The sequence below is a fragment of the Hemitrygon akajei genome, chromosome 31, assembly GCF_048418815.1.
Source record: "Hemitrygon akajei chromosome 31, sHemAka1.3, whole genome shotgun sequence".
Lineage (NCBI taxonomy): Eukaryota > Metazoa > Chordata > Chondrichthyes > Myliobatiformes > Dasyatidae > Hemitrygon > Hemitrygon akajei.
The window spans coordinates 2,974,509-2,997,013 of record NC_133154.1 but is presented as its reverse complement, the minus strand read 5'-3'; the positions used below and the strand labels follow the sequence as shown (position 1 = coordinate 2,997,013).

General features: G+C 58.4%; 1 protein-coding gene across 1 annotated transcript in view; it reads left to right on the top strand.

The window, feature by feature from the left end:
* The window catches only part of LOC140719404 (serine protease 27), a 62,175-nt gene extending 39,816 nt beyond the window's left edge, over nt 1-22,359 (top strand). Inside the window, exons 3-4 of the mRNA XM_073034035.1 lie at nt 12,421-12,590; nt 20,924-22,359. Of these exons, the coding sequence (XP_072890136.1) occupies nt 12,421-12,590; nt 20,924-21,223 (470 nt within the window). The 3' untranslated portion in view covers nt 21,224-22,359. The remainder of the gene's footprint in view (nt 1-12,420; nt 12,591-20,923) is intronic.
* The last annotated feature ends 146 nt before the right edge of the window (nt 22,360-22,505 follow it).

The window sequence follows — 22,505 nt, the reverse complement described above, 5'->3', positions numbered from 1 at the left end:
CTGTAAATACCGACACACTCCCCAGGACCCCTGTGAATACCGACACACTCCCCAGGACCCCTGTGAATACCGACACGCTCCCCAGGACCCCTGTGAATACCGACACGCTCCCCAGGACCCCTGTGAATACCGACACGCTCCCCGGGACCCCTGTGAATACTGACACACTCCCCAGGACCCCTGTGAATACCGACACGCTCCCCGGGACACCCTGTAAATACCGACACACTCCCCAGGGCCCCTGTAAGTACCGACACATCCCCGGGACCCCCTGTAAATACCGACACACTCCCCAGGACCCCTGTGAATACCGACACGCTCCCCGGGACACCCTGTGAATACTGACACACTCCCCAGAACCCCTGTGAATACCGACACATCCCCGGGACCCCCTGTAAATACCGACACACTCCCCAGGACCCATGTGAATACTGACACACTCCCCGGGACCCACTGTAAATACCGACACCCCACCCGGGACCCCCTGTAAATACCGACACACACCCCAGGACACCCTGTGAATACTGACACACTCCCCAGGACCCCTGTGAATACTGACACACTCCCCGGGACCCCTGTAAATACTGACACACTCCCCGGGACCCCCTGTAAATACCGACACACCCCCCAGGACCCCCTGTAAATACCGACACACTCCCCGGGACACCCTGTAAATACTGACACACTGACCAGGACCCCTGTCAATACTGACACACTCCCCAGGACCCCCTGTAAATACTGACACACTGACCAGGACCCCTGTCAATACTGACACACTCCCCAGGACCCCCTGTGAATACCAACACATTCCCCGGGACCCCTGTAAATACCGACACACTCCCCCGGACCCCTGTAAATACCGACACACTCACCGGGACCCCCTGTAAATACCGACACACTCCCCAGGACCCCCTGTAAATACCAACACACTCCCCCGGACCCCTGTAAATACCGACACACTCCCCGGGAACCCTGTGAATACTGACACACTCCCCAGTACCCCTGTAAATACTGACACACTCCCCGGGACCCCCTGTAAATACCGACACTCCCAGGACCCCCTGTAAATACTGACACACTGACCAGGACCCCCTGTGAATACCAACACATTCCCCGGGACACCCTGTAAATACTGACACGCTCCCCAGGACCCCTGTGAATACTGACACACTCCCCAGGACCCCTGTGAATACTGACACACTCCCCGGGACCCACTGTAAATATTGACACGCTCCCCGGGACCCCTGTGAATACTGACACACTCCCCAGGACACCCTGTGAATACTGACACACTGACCAGGACCCCTGTGAATACTGACACACTCCCCGGGACCCCCTGTAAATACCGACACCCCACCCGGGAACCCCTGTAAATACTGACACGCTCCCCGGGACCCCTGTGAATACTGACACACTCCCCAGGACACCCTGTGAATACTGACACACTGACCAGGACCCCTGTGAATACTGACACACTCCCCGGGACCCCCTGTAAATACCGACACCCCACCCGGGAACCCCTGTAAATACTGACACACTCCCCAGGACCCCTGTGAATACCGACACGCTCCCCGGGACTCGCTGTAAATACCGACACACTCCCCAGGGCCCCTGTAAGTACCGACACATCCCCGGGACCCCCTGTAAATACCAACACACTCCCCAGGACCCCTGTGAATACCGACACACTCCCCAGGACCCCTGTGAATACCGACACACTCCCCAGGACACCCTGTGAATACTGACACACTGACCAGGACCCCTGTGAATACTGACACACTCCCCGGGACCCCCTGTAAATACCGACACCCCACCCGGGAACCCCTGTAAATACTGACACACTCCCCAGGACCCCTGTGAATACCGACACGCTCCCCGGGACTCGCTGTAAATACCGACACACTCCCCAGGGCCCCTGTAAGTACCGACACATCCCCGGGACCCCCTGTAAATACCAACACACTCCCCAGGACCCCTGTGAATACCGACACACTCCCCAGGACCCCTGTGAATACCGACACACTCCCCAGGACCCCTGTGAATACCGACACGCTCCCCAGGACCCCTGTGAATACCGACACGCTCCCCAGGACCCCTGTGAATACCGACACGCTCCCCGGGACCCCTGTGAATACTGACACACTCCCCAGGACCCCTGTGAATACCGACACGCTCCCCGGGACTCGCTGTAAATACCGACACACTCCCCAGGGCCCCTGTAAGTACCGACACATCCCCGGGACCCCCTGTAAATACCGACACACTCCCCAGGACCCCTGTGAATACCGACACGCTCCCCGGGACACCCTGTGAATACTGACACACTCCCCAGAACCCCTGTAAATACCGACACCCCACCCGGGACCCCCTGTAAATACCGACACACACCCCAGGACACCCTGTGAATACTGACACACTCCCCAGGACCCCTGTGAATACTGACACACTCCCCGGGACCCCTGTAAATACTGACACACTCCCCGGGACCCCCTGTAAATACCGACACACCCCCCAGGACCCCCTGTAAATACCGACACACTCCCCGGGACACCCTGTAAATACTGACACACTGACCAGGACCCCTGTCAATACTGACACACTCCCCAGGACCCCCTGTAAATACTGACACACTGACCAGGACCCCTGTCAATACTGACACACTCCCCAGGACCCCCTGTGAATACCAACACATTCCCCGGGACACCCTGTAAATACTGACACACTGACCAGGACCCCTGTCAATACTGACACACTCCCCAGGACCCCCTGTAAATACTGACACACTGACCAGGACCCCTGTCAATACTGACACACTCCCCAGGACCCCCTGTGAATACCAACACACTCCCCGGGACCCCTGTAAATACCGACACACTCCCCCGGACCCCTGTAAATACCGACACACTCACCGGGACCCCCTGTCAATACCGACACACTCCCCAGGACCCCCTGTAAATACCAACACACTCCCCCGGACCCCTGTAAATACCGACATACTCCCCGGGAACCCTGTGAATACTGACACACTCCCCAGTACCCCTGTAAATACCGACACTCCCTGGACCCCCTGTAAATACTGACACACTGACCAGGACCCCTGTCAATACTGACACACTCCCCAGGACCCCCTGTGAATACCAACACATTCCCCGGGACACCCTGTAAATACTGACACGCTCCCCAGGACCCCTGTGAATACTGACACACTCCCCAGGACCCCTGTGAATACCAACACATTCCCCGGGACACCCTGTAAATACTGACACGCTCCCCAGGACCCCTGTGAATACTGACACACTCCCCAGGACCCCTGTGAATACTGACACACTCCCCGGGACCCACTGTAAATATTGACACGCTCCCCGGGACCCCTGTGAATACTGACACACTCCCCAGGACCCCTGTAAATACTGACACACTCCCCAGGACACCCTGTGAATACTGACACACTGACCAGGACCCCTGTGAATACTGACACACTCCCCGGGACCCCCTGTAAATACCGACACCCCACCCGGGACCCCCTGTAAATACCGACACACACCCCAGGACACCCTGTGAATACTGACACACACCCCAGGACCCCTGTCAATACTGACACACTCCCCGGGACCCCTGTAAATACCGACACACCCCCCCAGGACCCCCTGTAAATACCGACACACTCCCCGGGAAACCCTGTAAATACTGACACACTGACCAGGACCCCTGTCAATACTGACACACTCCCCAAGACCCCCTGTAAATACTGACAGACTGACCAGGACACCCTGTGAATACTGACACACTGACCAGGACCCCTGTCAATACTGACACACTCCCCAGGACCCCCTGTAAATACTGACACACTGACCAGGACCCCTGTCAATACTGACACACTCCCCAGGACCCCCTGTGAATACCAACACATTCCCCAGGACCCCCTGTAAATACTGACACGCTCCCCGGGACCCCTGTAAATACTGACACGCTCCCCGGGACCCCTGTAAATACTGACACACTCCCCAGGACCCCTGTGAATACTGACACACTCCCCGGGACCCCCTGTAAATACTGACACGCTCCCTGGGACCCCCTGTAAATACCGACACACCCCCCGGACCCCCAGTAAATACCGACACACTCCCCAGGACCCCTGTGAATACGGACACACTCCCCGGGACCCCCTGTAGATACCGACACACCCCCCGGGAACCCCTGTAAATACCGACACACCCCCCGGGAACCCCTGTAAATCCTGACACACTCCCCAGGACCCCTGTAAATACTGACACACTCCCCGGGACCCCTGTAAATACTGACACACTCCCCGGGACCCCCTGTAAATACTGACACACTCCCCAGGACCCCTGTAAATACTGACACACTCCCCAGGACCCCCTGTAAATCCTGACACACTCCCCAGGACCCCTGTAAATACTGACACACTGACCAGGACCCCTGTCAATACTGACACACTCCGCAGGACCCCCTGTGAATACTGACACACTCCCCGGGAACCCCTGTAAATACTGACACGCTCCCCGGGACCCCTGTGAATACTGACACACTCCCCAGGACCCCTGTGAATACAGACAATCTCCCCGGGACTCCCTGTAAATACCGACACACTCCCCAGGGCCCCTGTAAGTACCGACACATCCCCGGGACCCCCTGTAAATACCGACACACTCCCCAGGACCCCTGTGAATACCGACACACTCCCCAGGACCCCTGTGAATACCGACACGCTCCCCGGGACACCCTGTGAATACTGACACACTCCCCAGGACCCCTGTGAATACCGACACGCTCCCCGGGACTCCCTGTAAATACCGACACATCCCCGGGACCCCCTATAAATACTGACACACTCCCCAGGACCCCCTGTAAATACCGACACACCCCCGGGACCCCCTATAAATACTGACACACTCCCCAGGACCCCCTGTAAATACCGACACATCCCCGGGACCCCCTATAAATTTTGACACACTCCCCAGGACCCCCTGTAAATACCGACACACCCCCCAGGACCCCCTGTAAATACCGACACACTCCCCGGGACACCCTGTAAATACTGACACACTGACCAGGACCCCTGTCAATACTGACACACTCCCCAGGACCCCTGTGAATACCAACACATTCCCCGGGACACCCTGTAAATACTGACACGCTCCCCGGGACCCCTGTGAATACCGACACACTCCCCAGGACACCCTGTAAATACTGACACACTCCCCGGGACACCCTGTGAATACTGACACACTCCCCGGGACCCCCTGTAAATACTGACACGCTCCCCGGGACCCCTGTGAATACTGACACACTCCCTGGGACCCCTGTAAATACTGACACACTCCCCAGGGCCCCTGTGAATACTGACACACTCCCCAGGACCCCTGTGAATACCGACACGCTCCCCGGGACTCCCTGTAAATACCGACACATCCCCAGGACCCCCTGTAAATACCGACACACCCCCCAGGTCCCCCTGTAAATACCGACACACTCCCCGGGACACCCTGTAAATACTGACACACTGACCAGGACCCCTGTCAATACTGACACACTCCCCAGGACCCCCTGTGAATACCAACACATTCCCCGGGACACCCTGTAAATACTGACACGCTCCCCGGGACCCCTGTGCATACCGACACACTCCCCAGGACACCCTGTAAATACTGACACACTCCCCGGGACACCCTGTGAATACTGACACACTCCCCGGGACCCCCTGTAAATACTGACACGCTCCCCGGGACCCCTGTGAATACTGACACACTCCCTGGGACCCCTGTAAATACCGACACACTCCCCAGGGCCCCTGTAAATACCAACACACTCCCCGGGACCCCCTGTAAATACCGACACACCCCCCGGACCCCCAGTAAATACTGACACACTCCCCGGGACCCCTGTAAATACCGACACACCCCCCCAGGACCCCCTGTAAATACCGACACACTCCCCGGGAAACCCTGTAAATACTGACACACTGACCAGGACCCCTGTCAATACTGACACACTCCCCAAGACCCCCTGTAAATACTGACAGACTGACCAGGACACCCTGTGAATACTGACACACTGACCAGGACCCCTGTCAATACTGACACACTCCCCAGGACCCCCTGTAAATACTGACACACTGACCAGGACCCCTGTCAATACTGACACACTCCCCAGGACCCCCTGTGAATACCAACACATTCCCCAGGACCCCCTGTAAATACTGACACGCTCCCCGGGACCCCTGTAAATACTGACACGCTCCCCGGGACCCCTGTAAATACTGACACACTCCCCAGGACCCCTGTGAATACTGACACACTCCCCAGGACCCCCTGTAAATACTGACACGCTCCCTGGGACCCCCTGTAAATACCGACACACCCCCCGGACCCCCAGTAAATACCGACACACTCCCCAGGACCCCTGTGAATACGGACACACTCCCCGGGACCCCCTGTAGATACCGACACACCCCCCGGGAACCCCTGTAAATACCGACACACCCCCCGGGAACCCCTGTAAATCCTGACACACTCCCCAGGACCCCTGTAAATACTGACACACTCCCCGGGACCCCTGTAAATACTGACACACTCCCCGGGACCCCCTGTAAATACTGACACACTCCCCAGGACCCCTGTAAATACTGACACACTCCCCAGGACCCCCTGTAAATCCTGACACACTCCCCAGGACCCCTGTAAATACTGACACACTGACCAGGACCCCTGTCAATACTGACACACTCCGCAGGACCCCCTGTGAATACTGACACACTCCCCGGGAACCCCTGTAAATACTGACACGCTCCCCGGGACCCCTGTGAATACTGACACACTCCCCAGGACCCCTGTGAATACAGACAATCTCCCCGGGACTCCCTGTAAATACCGACACACTCCCCAGGGCCCCTGTAAGTACCGACACATCCCCGGGACCCCCTGTAAATACCGACACACTCCCCAGGACCCCTGTGAATACCGACACACTCCCCAGGACCCCTGTGAATACCGACACGCTCCCCGGGACACCCTGTGAATACTGACACACTCCCCAGGACCCCTGTGAATACCGACACGCTCCCCGGGACTCCCTGTAAATACCGACACATCCCCGGGACCCCCTATAAATACTGACACACTCCCCAGGACCCCCTGTAAATACCGACACACCCCCGGGACCCCCTATAAATACTGACACACTCCCCAGGACCCCCTGTAAATACCGACACATCCCCGGGACCCCCTATAAATTTTGACACACTCCCCAGGACCCCCTGTAAATACCGACACACCCCCCAGGACCCCCTGTAAATACCGACACACTCCCCGGGACACCCTGTAAATACTGACACACTGACCAGGACCCCTGTCAATACTGACACACTCCCCAGGACCCCTGTGAATACCAACACATTCCCCGGGACACCCTGTAAATACTGACACGCTCCCCGGGACCCCTGTGAATACCGACACACTCCCCAGGACACCCTGTAAATACTGACACACTCCCCGGGACACCCTGTGAATACTGACACACTCCCCGGGACCCCCTGTAAATACTGACACGCTCCCCGGGACCCCTGTGAATACTGACACACTCCCTGGGACCCCTGTAAATACTGACACACTCCCCAGGGCCCCTGTGAATACTGACACACTCCCCAGGACCCCTGTGAATACCGACACGCTCCCCGGGACTCCCTGTAAATACCGACACATCCCCAGGACCCCCTGTAAATACCGACACACCCCCCAGGTCCCCCTGTAAATACCGACACACTCCCCGGGACACCCTGTAAATACTGACACACTGACCAGGACCCCTGTCAATACTGACACACTCCCCAGGACCCCCTGTGAATACCAACACATTCCCCGGGACACCCTGTAAATACTGACACGCTCCCCGGGACCCCTGTGCATACCGACACACTCCCCAGGACACCCTGTAAATACTGACACACTCCCCGGGACACCCTGTGAATACTGACACACTCCCCGGGACCCCCTGTAAATACTGACACGCTCCCCGGGACCCCGGTGAATACTGACACACTCCCTGGGACCCCTGTAAATACCGACACACTCCCCAGGGCCCCTGTAAATACCAACACACTCCCCGGGACCCCCTGTAAATACCGACACACCCCCCGGACCCCCAGTAAATACTGACACACTCCCCGGGACCCCCTGTAAATACCGACACACTCCCCGAGACCCCCTGTAAATCCTGACACACTCACCAGGATCCCCTGTGAATACCGACACATTCCCCGGGACACCCTGTAAATACCGACACACTCCCTGGGACCCCCTGTAAACCCTGACACACTCCCCAGGACCCCTGTGAATACCGACATGCTCCCCGGGACACCCTGTAAATACTGACACACTCCCCGGACCCCCTGTGAATACTGACACACTCCCCAGGACCCCCTGTGAATACTGACACACTCCCCAGGACACCCTGTAAATACCGACACACTCCCCAGGACCCCTGTGAATACTGACACACCCCCCAGGACCCCCTGTAAATACCGACACACTCCCCAGGACCACTGTAAATACCGACACACTCCCCGGGACACCCTGTAAATACCGACACACTCTCCGGGACCCCTGTCAATACTGACACACTCCCCAGGACCCCCTGTGAATACCAACACATTCCCCGGGACACCCTGTAAATACTGACACGCTCCCCAGGACCCCTGTGAATACTGACACACTCCCCAGGACCCCTGTGAATACCAACACATTCCCCGGGACACCCTGTAAATACTGACACGCTCCCCAGGACCCCTGTGAATACTGACACACTCCCCAGGACCCCTGTGAATACTGACACACTCCCCGGGACCCACTGTAAATATTGACACGCTCCCCGGGACCCCTGTGAATACTGACACACTCCCCAGGACCCCTGTAAATACTGACACACTCCCCAGGACACCCTGTGAATACTGACACACTGACCAGGACCCCTGTGAATACTGACACACTCCCCGGGACCCCCTGTAAATACCGACACCCCACCCGGGACCCCCTGTAAATACCGACACACACCCCAGGACACCCTGTGAATACTGACACACACCCCAGGACCCCTGTCAATACTGACACACTCCCCGGGACCCCTGTAAATACCGACACACCCCCCCAGGACCCCCTGTAAATACCGACACACTCCCCGGGAAACCCTGTAAATACTGACACACTGACCAGGACCCCTGTCAATACTGACACACTCCCCAAGACCCCCTGTAAATACTGACAGACTGACCAGGACACCCTGTGAATACTGACACACTGACCAGGACCCCTGTCAATACTGACACACTCCCCAGGACCCCCTGTAAATACTGACACACTGACCAGGACCCCTGTCAATACTGACACACTCCCCAGGACCCCCTGTGAATACCAACACATTCCCCAGGACCCCCTGTAAATACTGACACGCTCCCCGGGACCCCTGTAAATACTGACACGCTCCCCGGGACCCCTGTAAATACTGACACACTCCCCAGGACCCCTGTGAATACTGACACACTCCCCGGGACCCCCTGTAAATACTGACACGCTCCCTGGGACCCCCTGTAAATACCGACACACTCCCCAGGGCCCCTGTAAATACCGACACACTCCCCGGGACCCCCTGTAAATACCGACACACCCCCCGGACCCCCAGTAAATACCGACACACTCCCCAGGACCCCTGTGAATACGGACACACTCCCCGGGACCCCCTGTAGATACCGACACACCCCCCGGGAACCCCTGTAAATACCGACACACCCCCCGGGAACCCCTGTAAATCCTGACACACTCCCCAGGACCCCTGTAAATACTGACACACTCCCCGGGACCCCTGTAAATACTGACACACTCTCCGGGACCCCCTGTAAATACTGACACACTCCCCAGGACTCCTGTAAATACTGACACACTCCCCAGGACCCCCTGTAAATCCTGACACACTCCCCAGGACCCCTGTAAATACTGACACACTGACCAGGACCCCTGTCAATACTGACACACTCCGCAGGACCCCCTGTGAATACTGACACACTCCCCGGGAACCCCTGTAAATACTGACACGCTCCCCGGGACCCCTGTGAATACTGACACACTCCCCAGGACCCCTGTGAATACAGACAATCTCCCCGGGACTCCCTGTAAATACCGACACACTCCCCAGGGCCCCTGTAAGTACCGACACATCCCCGGGACCCCCTGTAAATACCGACACACTCCCCAGGACCCCTGTGAATACCGACACACTCCCCAGGACCCCTGTGAATACCGACACGCTCCCCGGGACACCCTGTGAATACTGACACACTCCCCAGGACCCCTGTGAATACCGACACGCTCCCCGGGACTCCCTGTAAATACCGACACATCCCCGGGACCCCCTATAAATACTGACACACTCCCCAGGACCCCCTGTAAATACCGACACACCCCCGGGACCCCCTATAAATACTGACACACTCCCCAGGACCCCCTGTAAATACCGACACATCCCCGGGACCCCCTATAAATTTTGACACACTCCCCAGGACCCCCTGTAAATACCGACACACCCCCCAGGACCCCCTGTAAATACCGACACACTCCCCGGGACACCCTGTAAATACTGACACACTGACCAGGACCCCTGTCAATACTGACACACTCCCCAGGACCCCTGTGAATACCAACACATTCCCCGGGACACCCTGTAAATACTGACACGCTCCCCGGGACCCCTGTGAATACCGACACACTCCCCAGGACACCCTGTAAATACTGACACACTCCCCGGGACACCCTGTGAATACTGACACACTCCCCGGGACCCCCTGTAAATACTGACACGCTCCCCGGGACCCCTGTGAATACTGACACACTCCCTGGGACCCCTGTAAATACTGACACACTCCCCAGGGCCCCTGTGAATACTGACACACTCCCCAGGACCCCTGTGAATACCGACACGCTCCCCGGGACTCCCTGTAAATACCGACACATCCCCAGGACCCCCTGTAAATACCGACACACCCCCCAGGTCCCCCTGTAAATACCGACACACTCCCCGGGACACCCTGTAAATACTGACACACTGACCAGGACCCCTGTCAATACTGACACACTCCCCAGGACCCCCTGTGAATACCAACACATTCCCCGGGACACCCTGTAAATACTGACACGCTCCCCGGGACCCCTGTGCATACCGACACACTCCCCAGGACACCCTGTAAATACTGACACACTCCCCGGGACACCCTGTGAATACTGACACACTCCCCGGGACCCCCTGTAAATACTGACACGCTCCCCGGGACCCCTGTGAATACTGACACACTCCCTGGGACCCCTGTAAATACCGACACACTCCCCAGGGCCCCTGTAAATACCAACACACTCCCCGGGACCCCCTGTAAATACCGACACACCCCCCGGACCCCCAGTAAATACTGACACACTCCCCGGGACCCCCTGTAAATACCGACACACTCCCCGAGACCCCCTGTAAATCCTGACACACTCACCAGGATCCCCTGTGAATACCGACACATTCCCCGGGACACCCTGTAAATACCGACACACTCCCTGGGACCCCCTGTAAACCCTGACACACTCCCCAGGACCCCTGTGAATACCGACATGCTCCCCGGGACACCCTGTAAATACTGACACACTCCCCGGACCCCCTGTGAATACTGACACACTCCCCAGGACCCCCTGTGAATACTGACACACTCCCCAGGACACCCTGTAAATACCGACACACTCCCCAGGACCCCTGTGAATACTGACACACCCCCCAGGACCCCCTGTAAATACCGACACACTCCCCAGGACCACTGTAAATACCGACACACTCCCCGGGACACCCTGTAAATACCGACACACTCTCCGGGACCCCCAGTAAATATCGACACACTCCCCGGGACACCCTGTAAATACCGACACACTCCCCAGGACCCCCTGTAAATACCGACACACTCCCCGGGACCACCAGTAAATACCGGCACACTCCCCGGGACCCCCTGTAAATACCGACACACTCCCCGGGACACCCTGTAAATACCGACACACTCCCCGGGACACCCTGTAAATACCGACACACTCCCTGGGACCCCTGTAAATACCGACACACTCCCCAGGACCCCCTGTAAATACCGACACACTCCCCGGGACACCTGTAAATACTGACACACTCCCCAGGACCCCTGTAAATACTGACACACTCCCCGGGACCCCTGTGAATACTGACACACTCGCCAGGAACCCCTGTAAATCCTAACACACTGCACAGGTTGCTTCTACAAAAAAATACATGTTGAGTCAATTGTGTGTGGAGGTCTTTAACCCTGCGGGAAGGGTGGGTGTCCATCGTCCTGCTGATCGTCTCTCTGCCCCACAGTGAGTCTCAGCAACCCTGGCACACTGCAGGAAGTTTCAGTGAATCTGATTGGACACCAGACCTGTAATGCGATGTACAACGATGCGAACGCTGCCTTCGAGCAGGTCCAACTCATCACCGACCAAATGCTGTGTGCTGGCGTGCCCCAGGGAAACAAGGACGCCTGTCAGGTGAGCCGTGGTGGGACAATGCTGAGGGAGATTCACTCTGTGTCTGACCCCGGGAGTGTGTGATGGGATGGTGAGGAGGGAGATTCACTCTGTGTCTGACCCCGGGTGTGTGTGATGGGATGGTGAGGAGGGAGATTCACTCTGTGTCTGACCCCGGGAGTGTGTGATGGGATGGTGAGGAGGGAGCTTCACTCTGTGTCTGACCCCGGGAGTGTGTGATGGGACGGTGAGGAGGGAGCTTCACTCTGTGTCTGACCCCGGGAGTGTGTGATGGGACGGTGCGGAGGGAGCTTCACTCTGTGTCTGACCCCGGGAGTGTGTGATGGGACGGTGCGGAGGGAGCTTCACTCTGTGTCTGACCCCAGGAGTGTGTGATGGGACGGTGTGGAGGCAGATTCACTCTGTGTCTGACCCCGGGAGTGTGTGATGGGACGGTGAGGAGGGAGCTTCACTCTGTGTCTGACCCCGGGAGTGTGTGATGGGACGGTGCGGAGGGAGCTTCACTCTGTGTCTGACCCCGGGAGTGTGTGATGGGACGGTGCGGAGGGAGCTTCACTCTGTGTCTGACCCCGGGAGTGTGTGATGGGACGGTGTGGGGGGAGCTTCACTCTGTGTCTGACCCCGGGAGTGTGTGATGGGACGGTGTTGGGGGAGCTTCACTCTGTGTCTGACCCCGGGCGTGTGTGATGGGACGGTGTGGAGGGAGCTTCACTCTGTCTGACCCCGGGAGTGTGTGATGGGGCAGTGAGGAGGGAGCTTCACTCTGTGTCTGACCCCGGGAGTGTGTGATGGGACGGTGTGGGGGGAGCTTCACTCTGTGTCTGACCACGGGCGTGTGTGATGGGACGGTGTGGAAGGAGCTTCACTCTGTCTGACCCCGGGAGTGTGTGATGGGGCAGTGAGGAGGGAGCTTCACTCTGTGTCTGACCCCGGGAGTGTGTGATGGGACGGTGTGGAGGGAGCTTCACTCTGTGTCTGACCCCGGGAGTGTGTGATGGGACGGAGTGGAGGGAGCTTCACTCTGTCTGACCCCGGGAGTGTGTGATGGGGCAGTGAGGAGGGAGCTTCACTCTGTGTCTGACCCCGGGAGTGTGTGATGGGACGGTGTGGAGGGAGCTTCACTCTGCGTCTGACCCCGGGATGTGTGTGATGGGACAGTGTGGAGGGAGCTTCACTCTGTGTCTGACCCCTGGTGTGTGTGATGGGACGGTGTGGAGGGAGCTTCACTCTGTGTCTGACCCCGGGAGTGTGTGATGGGACGGTGTGGAGGGAGATTCACTCTGTGTCTGACCCCGGGAGTGTGTGATGGGACGGTGTGGAGGGAGCTTTACTCTGTGTCTGACCCCGGGAGTGTGTGATGGGACGGTGTGGAAGGAGCTTCACTCTGTGTCTGACCCCGGGAGTGTGTGATGGGACGGTGTGGAGGGAGCTTCACTCTGTGTCTGACCCCGGGAGTGTGTGATGGGACGGTGTGGAGGGAGCTTCACTCTGTGTCTGACCCCGGGAGTGTGTGATGGGACGGTGTGGAGGGAGTTTAACTCTGTGTCTGACCCCGAGAGTGTGTGATGGGACGGTGTGGAAGGAGCTTCACTCTGTGTCTGACCCCGGGAGTGTGTGATGGGAAGGTGTGGAGGGAGCTTCACTCTGTGTCTGACCCCGGGAGTGTGTGATGGGACGGTGTGGAGGGAGATTCACTCTGTGTCTGACCCCGGGAGTGTGTGATGGGACGGTGTGGAGGGAGCTTCACTCTGTGTCTGACCCCGGGAGTGTGTGATGGGACGGTGTGGAGGGAGCTTCACTCTGTCTGACCCCGGGAGTGTGTGATGGGGCAGTGAGGAGGGAGCTTCACTCTGTGTCTGACCCCGGGAGTGTGTGATGGGACGGTGTGGAGGGAGCTTCACTCTGTGTCTGACCCCGGGAGTGTGTGATGGGAAGGTGTGGAGGGAGCTTCACTCTGTGTCTGACCCCGGGAGTGTGTGATGGGACGGTGTGGAGGGAGCTTCACTCTGTGTCTGACCCTGGGAGTGTGTGATGGGACGGTGTGGAAGGAGCTTCACTCTGTGTCTGACCACGGGAGTGTGTGATGGGACGGTGTGGAGGGAGCTTCACTCTGTGTCTGACCCCGGGAGTGTGTGATGGGACGGTGTGGAGGGAGATTCACTCTGTGTCTGACCCCGGGAGTGTGTGATGGGACGGTGTGGAGGGAGCTTCACTCTGTGTCTGACCCCGGGAGTGTGTGATGGGACGGTGTGGAGGGAGCTTCACTCTGTCTGACCCCGGGAGTGTGTGATGGGACGGTGTGGGGGGAGATTCACTCTGTGTCTGACCCCGGGAGTGTGTGATGGGACGGTGTGGAGGGAGCTTCACTCTGTCTGACCCCAGGAGAGTGTGTGATGGGACGGTTTGGAGGGAGCTTCACTCTGTGACTGACCCCGGGTGTGTGTGATGGGACGGTGTGGAGGGAGCTTCACTCTGTGTCTGACCCCGGGAGTGTGTGATGGGACGGTGTGGAGGGAGCTTCACTCTGTCTGACTCCAGGAGAGTGTGTGATGGGACGGTGTGGAGGGAGCTTCACTCTGTGTCTGACCCCTGGTGTGTGTGATGGGACGGTGTGGAGGGAGCTTCACTCTGTGTCTGACCCCGGGAGTGTGTGATGGGACGGTGTGGAGGGAGATTCACTCTGTGTCTGACCCCGGGAGTGTGTGATGGGACGGTGTGGAGGGAGCTTTACTCTGTGTCTGACCCCGGGAGTGTGTGATGGGACGGTGTGGAAGGAGCTTCACTCTGTGGCTGACCCCGGGAGTGTGTGATGGGACGGTGTGGAGGGAGCTTCACTCTGTGTCTGACCCCGGGAGTGTGTGATTGGGCAGTGAGGAGGGAGCTTCACTCTGTGTCTGACCCCGGGAGTGTGTGATGGGACGGTGTGGAGGGAGCTTCACTCTGTGTCTGACCCCGGGAGTGTGTGATGGGAAGGTGTGGAGGGAGCTTCACTCTGTGTCTGACCCCGGGAGTGTGTGATGGGACGGTGTGGAGGGAGCTTCACTCTGTGTCTGACCCCGGGAGTGTGTGATGGGACGGTGTGGAAGGAGCTTCACTCTGTGTCTGACCCCGGGAGTGTGTGATGGGACGGTGTGGAGGGAGCTTCACTCTGTGTCTGACCCCGGGCGTGTGTGATGGGACGGTGTGGAGGGAGATTCACTCTGTGTCTGACCCCGGGAGTGTGTGATGGGACGGTGTGGAGGGAGCTTCACTCTGTGTCTGACCCCGGGAGTGTGTGATGGGACGGTGTGGAAGGAGCTTCACTCTGTGTCTGACCCCGGGAGTGTGTGATGGGACGGTGTGGAGGGAGCTTCACTCTGTGTCTGACCCCGGGAGTGTGTGATGGGACGGTGTGGAAGGAGCTTCACTCTGTGTCTGACCCCGGGAGTGTGTGATGGGACGGTGTGGAGGGAGCTTCACTCTGTGTCTGACCCCGGGAGTGTGTGATGGGACGGTGTGGAGGGAGTTTAAATCTGTGTCTGACCCCGGGAGTGTGTGATGGGACGGTGTGGAGGGAGCTTCACTCTGTGTCTGACCCCGGGAGTGTGTGATGGGACGGTGTGGAGGGAGCTTCACTCTGTGTCTGACCCCGGGAGTGTGTGATGGGACGGTGTGGAGGGAGCTTCATTCTGTGTCTGACCCCGGGAGTGTGTGATGGGACGGTGTGGGGGGAGATTCACTCTGTGTCTGACCCCGGAAGTGTGTGATGGGACGGTGTGGGGGGAGATTCACTCTGTGTGTGACCCCGGGAGTGTGTGATGGGACGGTGTGGAGGGAGCTTCACTCTGTCTGACCCCAGGAGAGTGTGTGATGGGACGGTGTGGAGGGAGCTTCACTCTGTGTCTGACCCCGGGTGTGTGTGATGGGACGGTGTGGAGGGAGCTTCACTCTGTGTCTGACCCCGGGAGTGTGTGATGGGACGGTGTGGAGGGAGTTTAACTCTGTGTCTGACCCCGAGAGTGTGTGATGGGACGGTGTGGAAGGAGCTTCACTCTGTGTCTGACCCCGGGAGTGTGTGATGGGACGGTGTGGAGGGAGCTTCACTCTGTGTCTGACCCCGGGAGTGTGTGATGGGACGGTGTGGAGGGAGATTCACTCTGTGTCTGACCCCGGGAGTGTGTGATGGGACGGTGTGGAGGGAGCTTCACTCTGTGTCTGACCCCGGGAGTGTGTGATGGGACGGTGTGGAGGGAGCTTCACTCTGTCTGACCCCGGGAGTGTGTGATGGGGCAGTGAGGAGGGAGCTTCACTCTGTGTCTGACCCCGGGAGTGTGTGATGGGACGGTGTGGAGGGAGCTTCACTCTGTGTCTGACCCCGGGAGTGTGTGATGGGAAGGTGTGGAGGGAGCTTCACTCTGTGTCTGACCCCGGGAGTGTGTGATGGGACGGTGTGGAGGGAGCTTCACTCTGTGTCTGACCCTGGGAGTGTGTGATGGGACGGTGTGGAAGGAGCTTCACTCTGTGTCTGACCACGGGAGTGTGTGATGGGACGGTGTGGAGGGAGCTTCACTCTGTGTCTGACCCCGGGAGTGTGTGATGGGACGGTGTGGAGGGAGATTCACTCTGTGTCTGACCCCGGGAGTGTGTGATGGGACGGTGTGGAGGGAGCTTCACTCTGTGTCTGACCCCGGGAGTGTGTGATGGGACGGTGTGGAGGGAGCTTCACTCTGTCTGACCCCGGGAGTGTGTGATGGGACGGTGTGGGGGGAGATTCACTCTGTGTCTGACCCCGGGAGTGTGTGATGGGACGGTGTGGAGGGAGCTTCACTCTGTCTGACCCCAGGAGAGTGTGTGATGGGACGGTTTGGAGGGAGCTTCACTCTGTGACTGACCCCGGGTGTGTGTGATGGGACGGTGTGGAGGGAGCTTCACTCTGTGTCTGACCCCGGGAGTGTGTGATGGGACGGTGTGGAGGGAGCTTCACTCTGTCTGACTCCAGGAGAGTGTGTGATGGGACGGTGTGGAGGGAGCTTCACTCTGTGTCTGACCCCTGGTGTGTGTGATGGGACGGTGTGGAGGGAGCTTCACTCTGTGTCTGACCCCGGGAGTGTGTGATGGGACGGTGTGGAGGGAGATTCACTCTGTGTCTGACCCCGGGAGTGTGTGATGGGACGGTGTGGAGGGAGCTTTACTCTGTGTCTGACCCCGGGAGTGTGTGATGGGACGGTGTGGAAGGAGCTTCACTCTGTGGCTGACCCCGGGAGTGTGTGATGGGACGGTGTGGAGGGAGCTTCACTCTGTGTCTGACCCCGGGAGTGTGTGATTGGGCAGTGAGGAGGGAGCTTCACTCTGTGTCTGACCCCGGGAGTGTGTGATGGGACGGTGTGGAGGGAGCTTCACTCTGTGTCTGACCCCGGGAGTGTGTGATGGGAAGGTGTGGAGGGAGCTTCACTCTGTGTCTGACCCCGGGAGTGTGTGATGGGACGGTGTGGAGGGAGCTTCACTCTGTGTCTGACCCCGGGAGTGTGTGATGGGACGGTGTGGAAGGAGCTTCACTCTGTGTCTGACCCCGGGAGTGTGTGATGGGACGGTGTGGAGGGAGCTTCACTCTGTGTCTGACCCCGGGAGTGTGTGATGGGACGGTGTGGAGGGAGATTCACTCTGTGTCTGACCCCGGGAGTGTGTGATGGGACGGTGTGGAGGGAGCTTCACTCTGTGTCTGACCCCGGGAGTGTGTGATGGGACGGTGTGGAAGGAGCTTCACTCTGTGTCTGACCCCGGGAGTGTGTGATGGGACGGTGTGGAGGGAGCTTCACTCTGTGTCTGACCCCGGGAGTGTGTGATGGGACGGTGTGGAAGGAGCTTCACTCTGTGTCTGACCCCGGGAGTGTGTGATGGGACGGTGTGGAGGGAGCTTCACTCTGTGTCTGACCCCGGGAGTGTGTGATGGGACGGTGTGGAGGGAGTTTAAATCTGTGTCTGACCCCGGGAGTGTGTGATGGGACGGTGTGGAGGGAGCTTCACTCTGTGTCTGACCCCGGGAGTGTGTGATGGGACGGTGTGGAGGGAGCTTCACTCTGTGTCTGACCCCGGGAGTGTGTGATGGGACGGTGTGGAGGGAGCTTCATTCTGTGTCTGACCCCGGGAGTGTGTGATGGGACGGTGTGGGGGGAGATTCACTCTGTGTCTGACCCCGGAAGTGTGTGATGGGACGGTGTGGGGGGAGATTCACTCTGTGTGTGACCCCGGGAGTGTGTGATGGGACGGTGTGGAGGGAGCTTCACTCTGTCTGACCCCAGGAGAGTGTGTGATGGGACGGTGTGGAGGGAGCTTCACTCTGTGTCTGACCCCGGGTGTGTGTGATGGGACGGTGTGGAGGGAGCTTCACTCTGTGTCTGACCCCGGGAGTGTGTGATGGGACGGTGTGGAAGGAGCTTCACTCTGTGTCTGACCCCGGGAGTGTGTGATGGGACGGTGTGGAGGGAGCTTCACTCTGTGTCTGACCCCGGGAGTGTGTGATGGGACGGTGTGGAGGGAGTTTAAATCTGTGTCTGACCCCGGGAGTGTGTGATGGGACGGTGTGGAGGGAGCTTCACTCTGTGTCTGACCCCGGGAGTGTGTGATGGGACGGTGTGGAGGGAACTTCACTCTGTGTCTGACCCCGGGAGTGTGTGATGGGACGGTGTGGAGGGAGCTTCATTCTGTGTCTGACCCCGGGAGTGTGTGATGGGACGGTGTGGGGGGAGATTCACTCTGTGTCTGACCCCGGAAGTGTGTGATGGGACGGTGTGGGGGGAGATTCACTCTGTGTGTGACCCCGGGAGTGTGTGATGGGACGGTGTGGAGGGAGCTTCACTCTGTCTGACCCCAGGAGAGTGTGTGATGGGACGGTGTGGAGGGAGCTTCACTCTGTGTCTGACCCCGGGTGTGTGTGATGGGACGGTGTGGAGGGAGCTTCACTCTCTGTCTGACCCCGGGAGTGTGTGATGGGACGGTGTGGAGGGAGCTTCACTCTGTGTCTGACCCCGGGTGTGTGTGATGGGACTGTGTGGAGGGAGCTTCACTCTGTGTCTGACCCCGGGAGTGTGTGGAGGGAGCTTCACTCTGTGTCTGACCCCGGGTGTGTGTGATGGGACGGTGTGGAGGGTGCTTCACTCTGTGTCTGACCCCGGGAGTGTGTGATGGGACGGTGTGGATGGAGCTTCACTCTGTGTCTGACCCCGGGTGTGTGTGATGGGACGGTGTGGAGGGAGCTTCACTCTGTGTCTGACCCCGGGAGTGTGTGATGGGACGGTGTGGGGGGAGATTCACTCTGTGTCTGACCCCGGGAGTGTGTGATGGGATGGTGTGGAGGGAGTTTCACTCTGTGTCTGACCCCGGGAGTGTGTGATGGGACAGTGAGGAGGGAGATTCACTCTGTGTCTGACCCCGGGAGTGTGTGATGGGATGGTGTGGAGGGAGCTTCACTCTGTGTCTGACCCCGGGAGTGTGTGATGGGAGTGTGTGGAGGGAGCTTCACTCTGTGTCTGACCCTGGGAGTGTGTGATGGGACAGTGTGGAGGGAGCTTCAATGTGTGTCTGACCCTGGGAGTGTGTGATGGGACAGTGTGGAGGGAGCTTCACTGTGTGTCTGACCCCGGGAGTGTGTGGAGGGAGCTTCACTCTGTGTCTGACCCCGGGAGTGTGTGAAGGGACGGTGTGGAGGGAGTTTCACTCTGTGTCTGACCCCGGGTGTGTGTGATGGGAGTGTGTGGAGGGAGCTTCACTCTGTGTCTGACCCCGGGGGTGTGTAATGGGAGTGTGTGGAGGGAGCTTCACTCTGTGTCTGACCCCGGGAGTGTGTGATGGGAGTGTGTGGAGGGAGCTTCACTCTGTGTCTGACCCCGGGAGTGTGTGATGGGACGGTGTGGAGGGAGTTTCACTCTGTGTCTGACCCTGGGAGTGTGTGATGGGACGGTGTGGAAGGAGATTCACTCTGTGTCTGACCCCGGGAGTCTGTGATGGGACGGTGAGGAGGGAGCTTCACTCTGTGTCTGACTCAGGAGTGTGTGATGGGACGGTGTGGAGGGAGCTTCACTCTGTGTCTGACTCAGGAATGTGTGATGGGATGGTGTGGAGGGAGCTTCACTTTGTGTCTGACCCTGGGAGTGAGCGATGGTAGATTCACTCTGTGTCTGACCCCGGGAGTGTGTGATGGGACGGTGCAGAGGGAGCTTCACTCTGTGTCTGACCCCAGTAGTGTGTGATGGGACGGTGTGGAGGGAGCTTCACTCTGTGTCTGACCCCGGGAGTGTGTGATGGGACGGTGTGGAATACTGCCTCTAGATCTCACTCCAGATTCCCATCCCTCACAGGGGGACTCAGGCGGACCCCTCATGTTTTCTGTCAACGGGGTCTGGACACAGGTGGGTATCGTGAGCTTTGGAGAAGGCTGCGGAAGACCCACCCGCCCCGGAGTCTACACCGATGTGGCCGCCTTCTCCCAGTGGATCCAGGCGACAGTGAATAACCTCCAGTTCGTGTTCCCAGAAAATGGATCCATATTTGCTCCCAATGGGTGCATCAACGGGGCAGAGCAAGTCAGGGGCATGCCCATCCTCCCTTCTGCTAGCCTCCTTGCCCTTCTGCTCTGCACCTTTCTCTTGAGCGAGTGATGGACCCTGGGGAGACTCAGGGGCTGGGCGGGGGAGGGGGGGGGGGAAGTTTCTATGTTTCAGAACTCTTGATCCGGGAATGAAGGAATCTTTGGACTAACACTGGCCGGTCTCTCCCCCCCACCCCCCACTCCACCCACCTCTCATGGGAAACGAAATCTGGGGACCACCCACTATGTTTCTGGGATCTTACTCTGTTCTGCTGCCTAAGCTGCCAACTTGGCTGAGGATCGGGAGCTTCCCACAGAAGGGATAACATGGGTTGATATTTTCCGAGGTTGCCCCTCTCTTTCACTTTCTCAGTAGATGGTGTCGGGGATTCTCACCCAGAACAAGCCTCCTCACTTTGAGTGGCCATGCGGATGGAGATTCCCAGGAATCCCAAGGAATATTGCATTACTTTTCCCCTGGTTTGGTCTCTCGCAGCACAAGTTCACTTGCAGTCTTCAACAGGAGCAGACGATCCCACAGAATGTCCATAGAGAGAAATTCCTCCACCCCGTAGCCTCCCTGGGAGGGGGCGTACTCCCTGCAAGTCCCCTCTCAGAGGCGGAAACCCTCATTTGTGCAAAGTAAGATCCCGCAGGCAGATGGAGGGAGGGATGGGAGGAATGGAGGGAGATGGAGACAGTAAATTAAAATTGAATTTCAATCCCAAAACCCTGTTGGAGGATGAGGATGGGGGAAGAGAGATGGTGAGGGAGGTGGTGGGATGGAAGTTGAGGAGGGGGAGAGGGGGAGATGTAGTGAGGCAGAAGGTGAGGAGGTGAAAGTAATGCAGTGAGTGAGAGGGGGAGGGAGATGAGGAGAAAAGGAGGGTGGGAGATAGGTAGTGAGGGAGGTGAGATGGAAGTTGAGGGGGAGATGTACTGAGGGAGATGGTGCGGCAGAAAGTGAGGAGGAGGAAGATGAGGGAAAGGGGAGTAAGGTGGGAGGTTAGTATGGAGAACTGGAGCAGTGAGGGAGGGAGGGATGAAAGAGGTGGGAAGAGAGACAAGAATGGAAATAGCGATGAGAGGCGAGGAGCAGGAGAGAGTGGGGAAGATTAGAGGGATGGAAGAAAGGGGGAGGGGTAAAGGAAGGGATGTAGAGCAGAAGGGGGAGGATGTGATGAAGAGGGATGAAGGAAGGGGTGTGAGTAGAAGGGAAGGGAGGACAGTGGGGTGGGTCGGAGAGGGGGAGGGAGGGAGAAGGGGAGGGCGGGAGGGACGGACAGACGGAGAAGGGGGAGGGTGGGAGGGAGTGACGGAGAGGGCGGAGGGAGGGACGGAGGGAGAGGGAA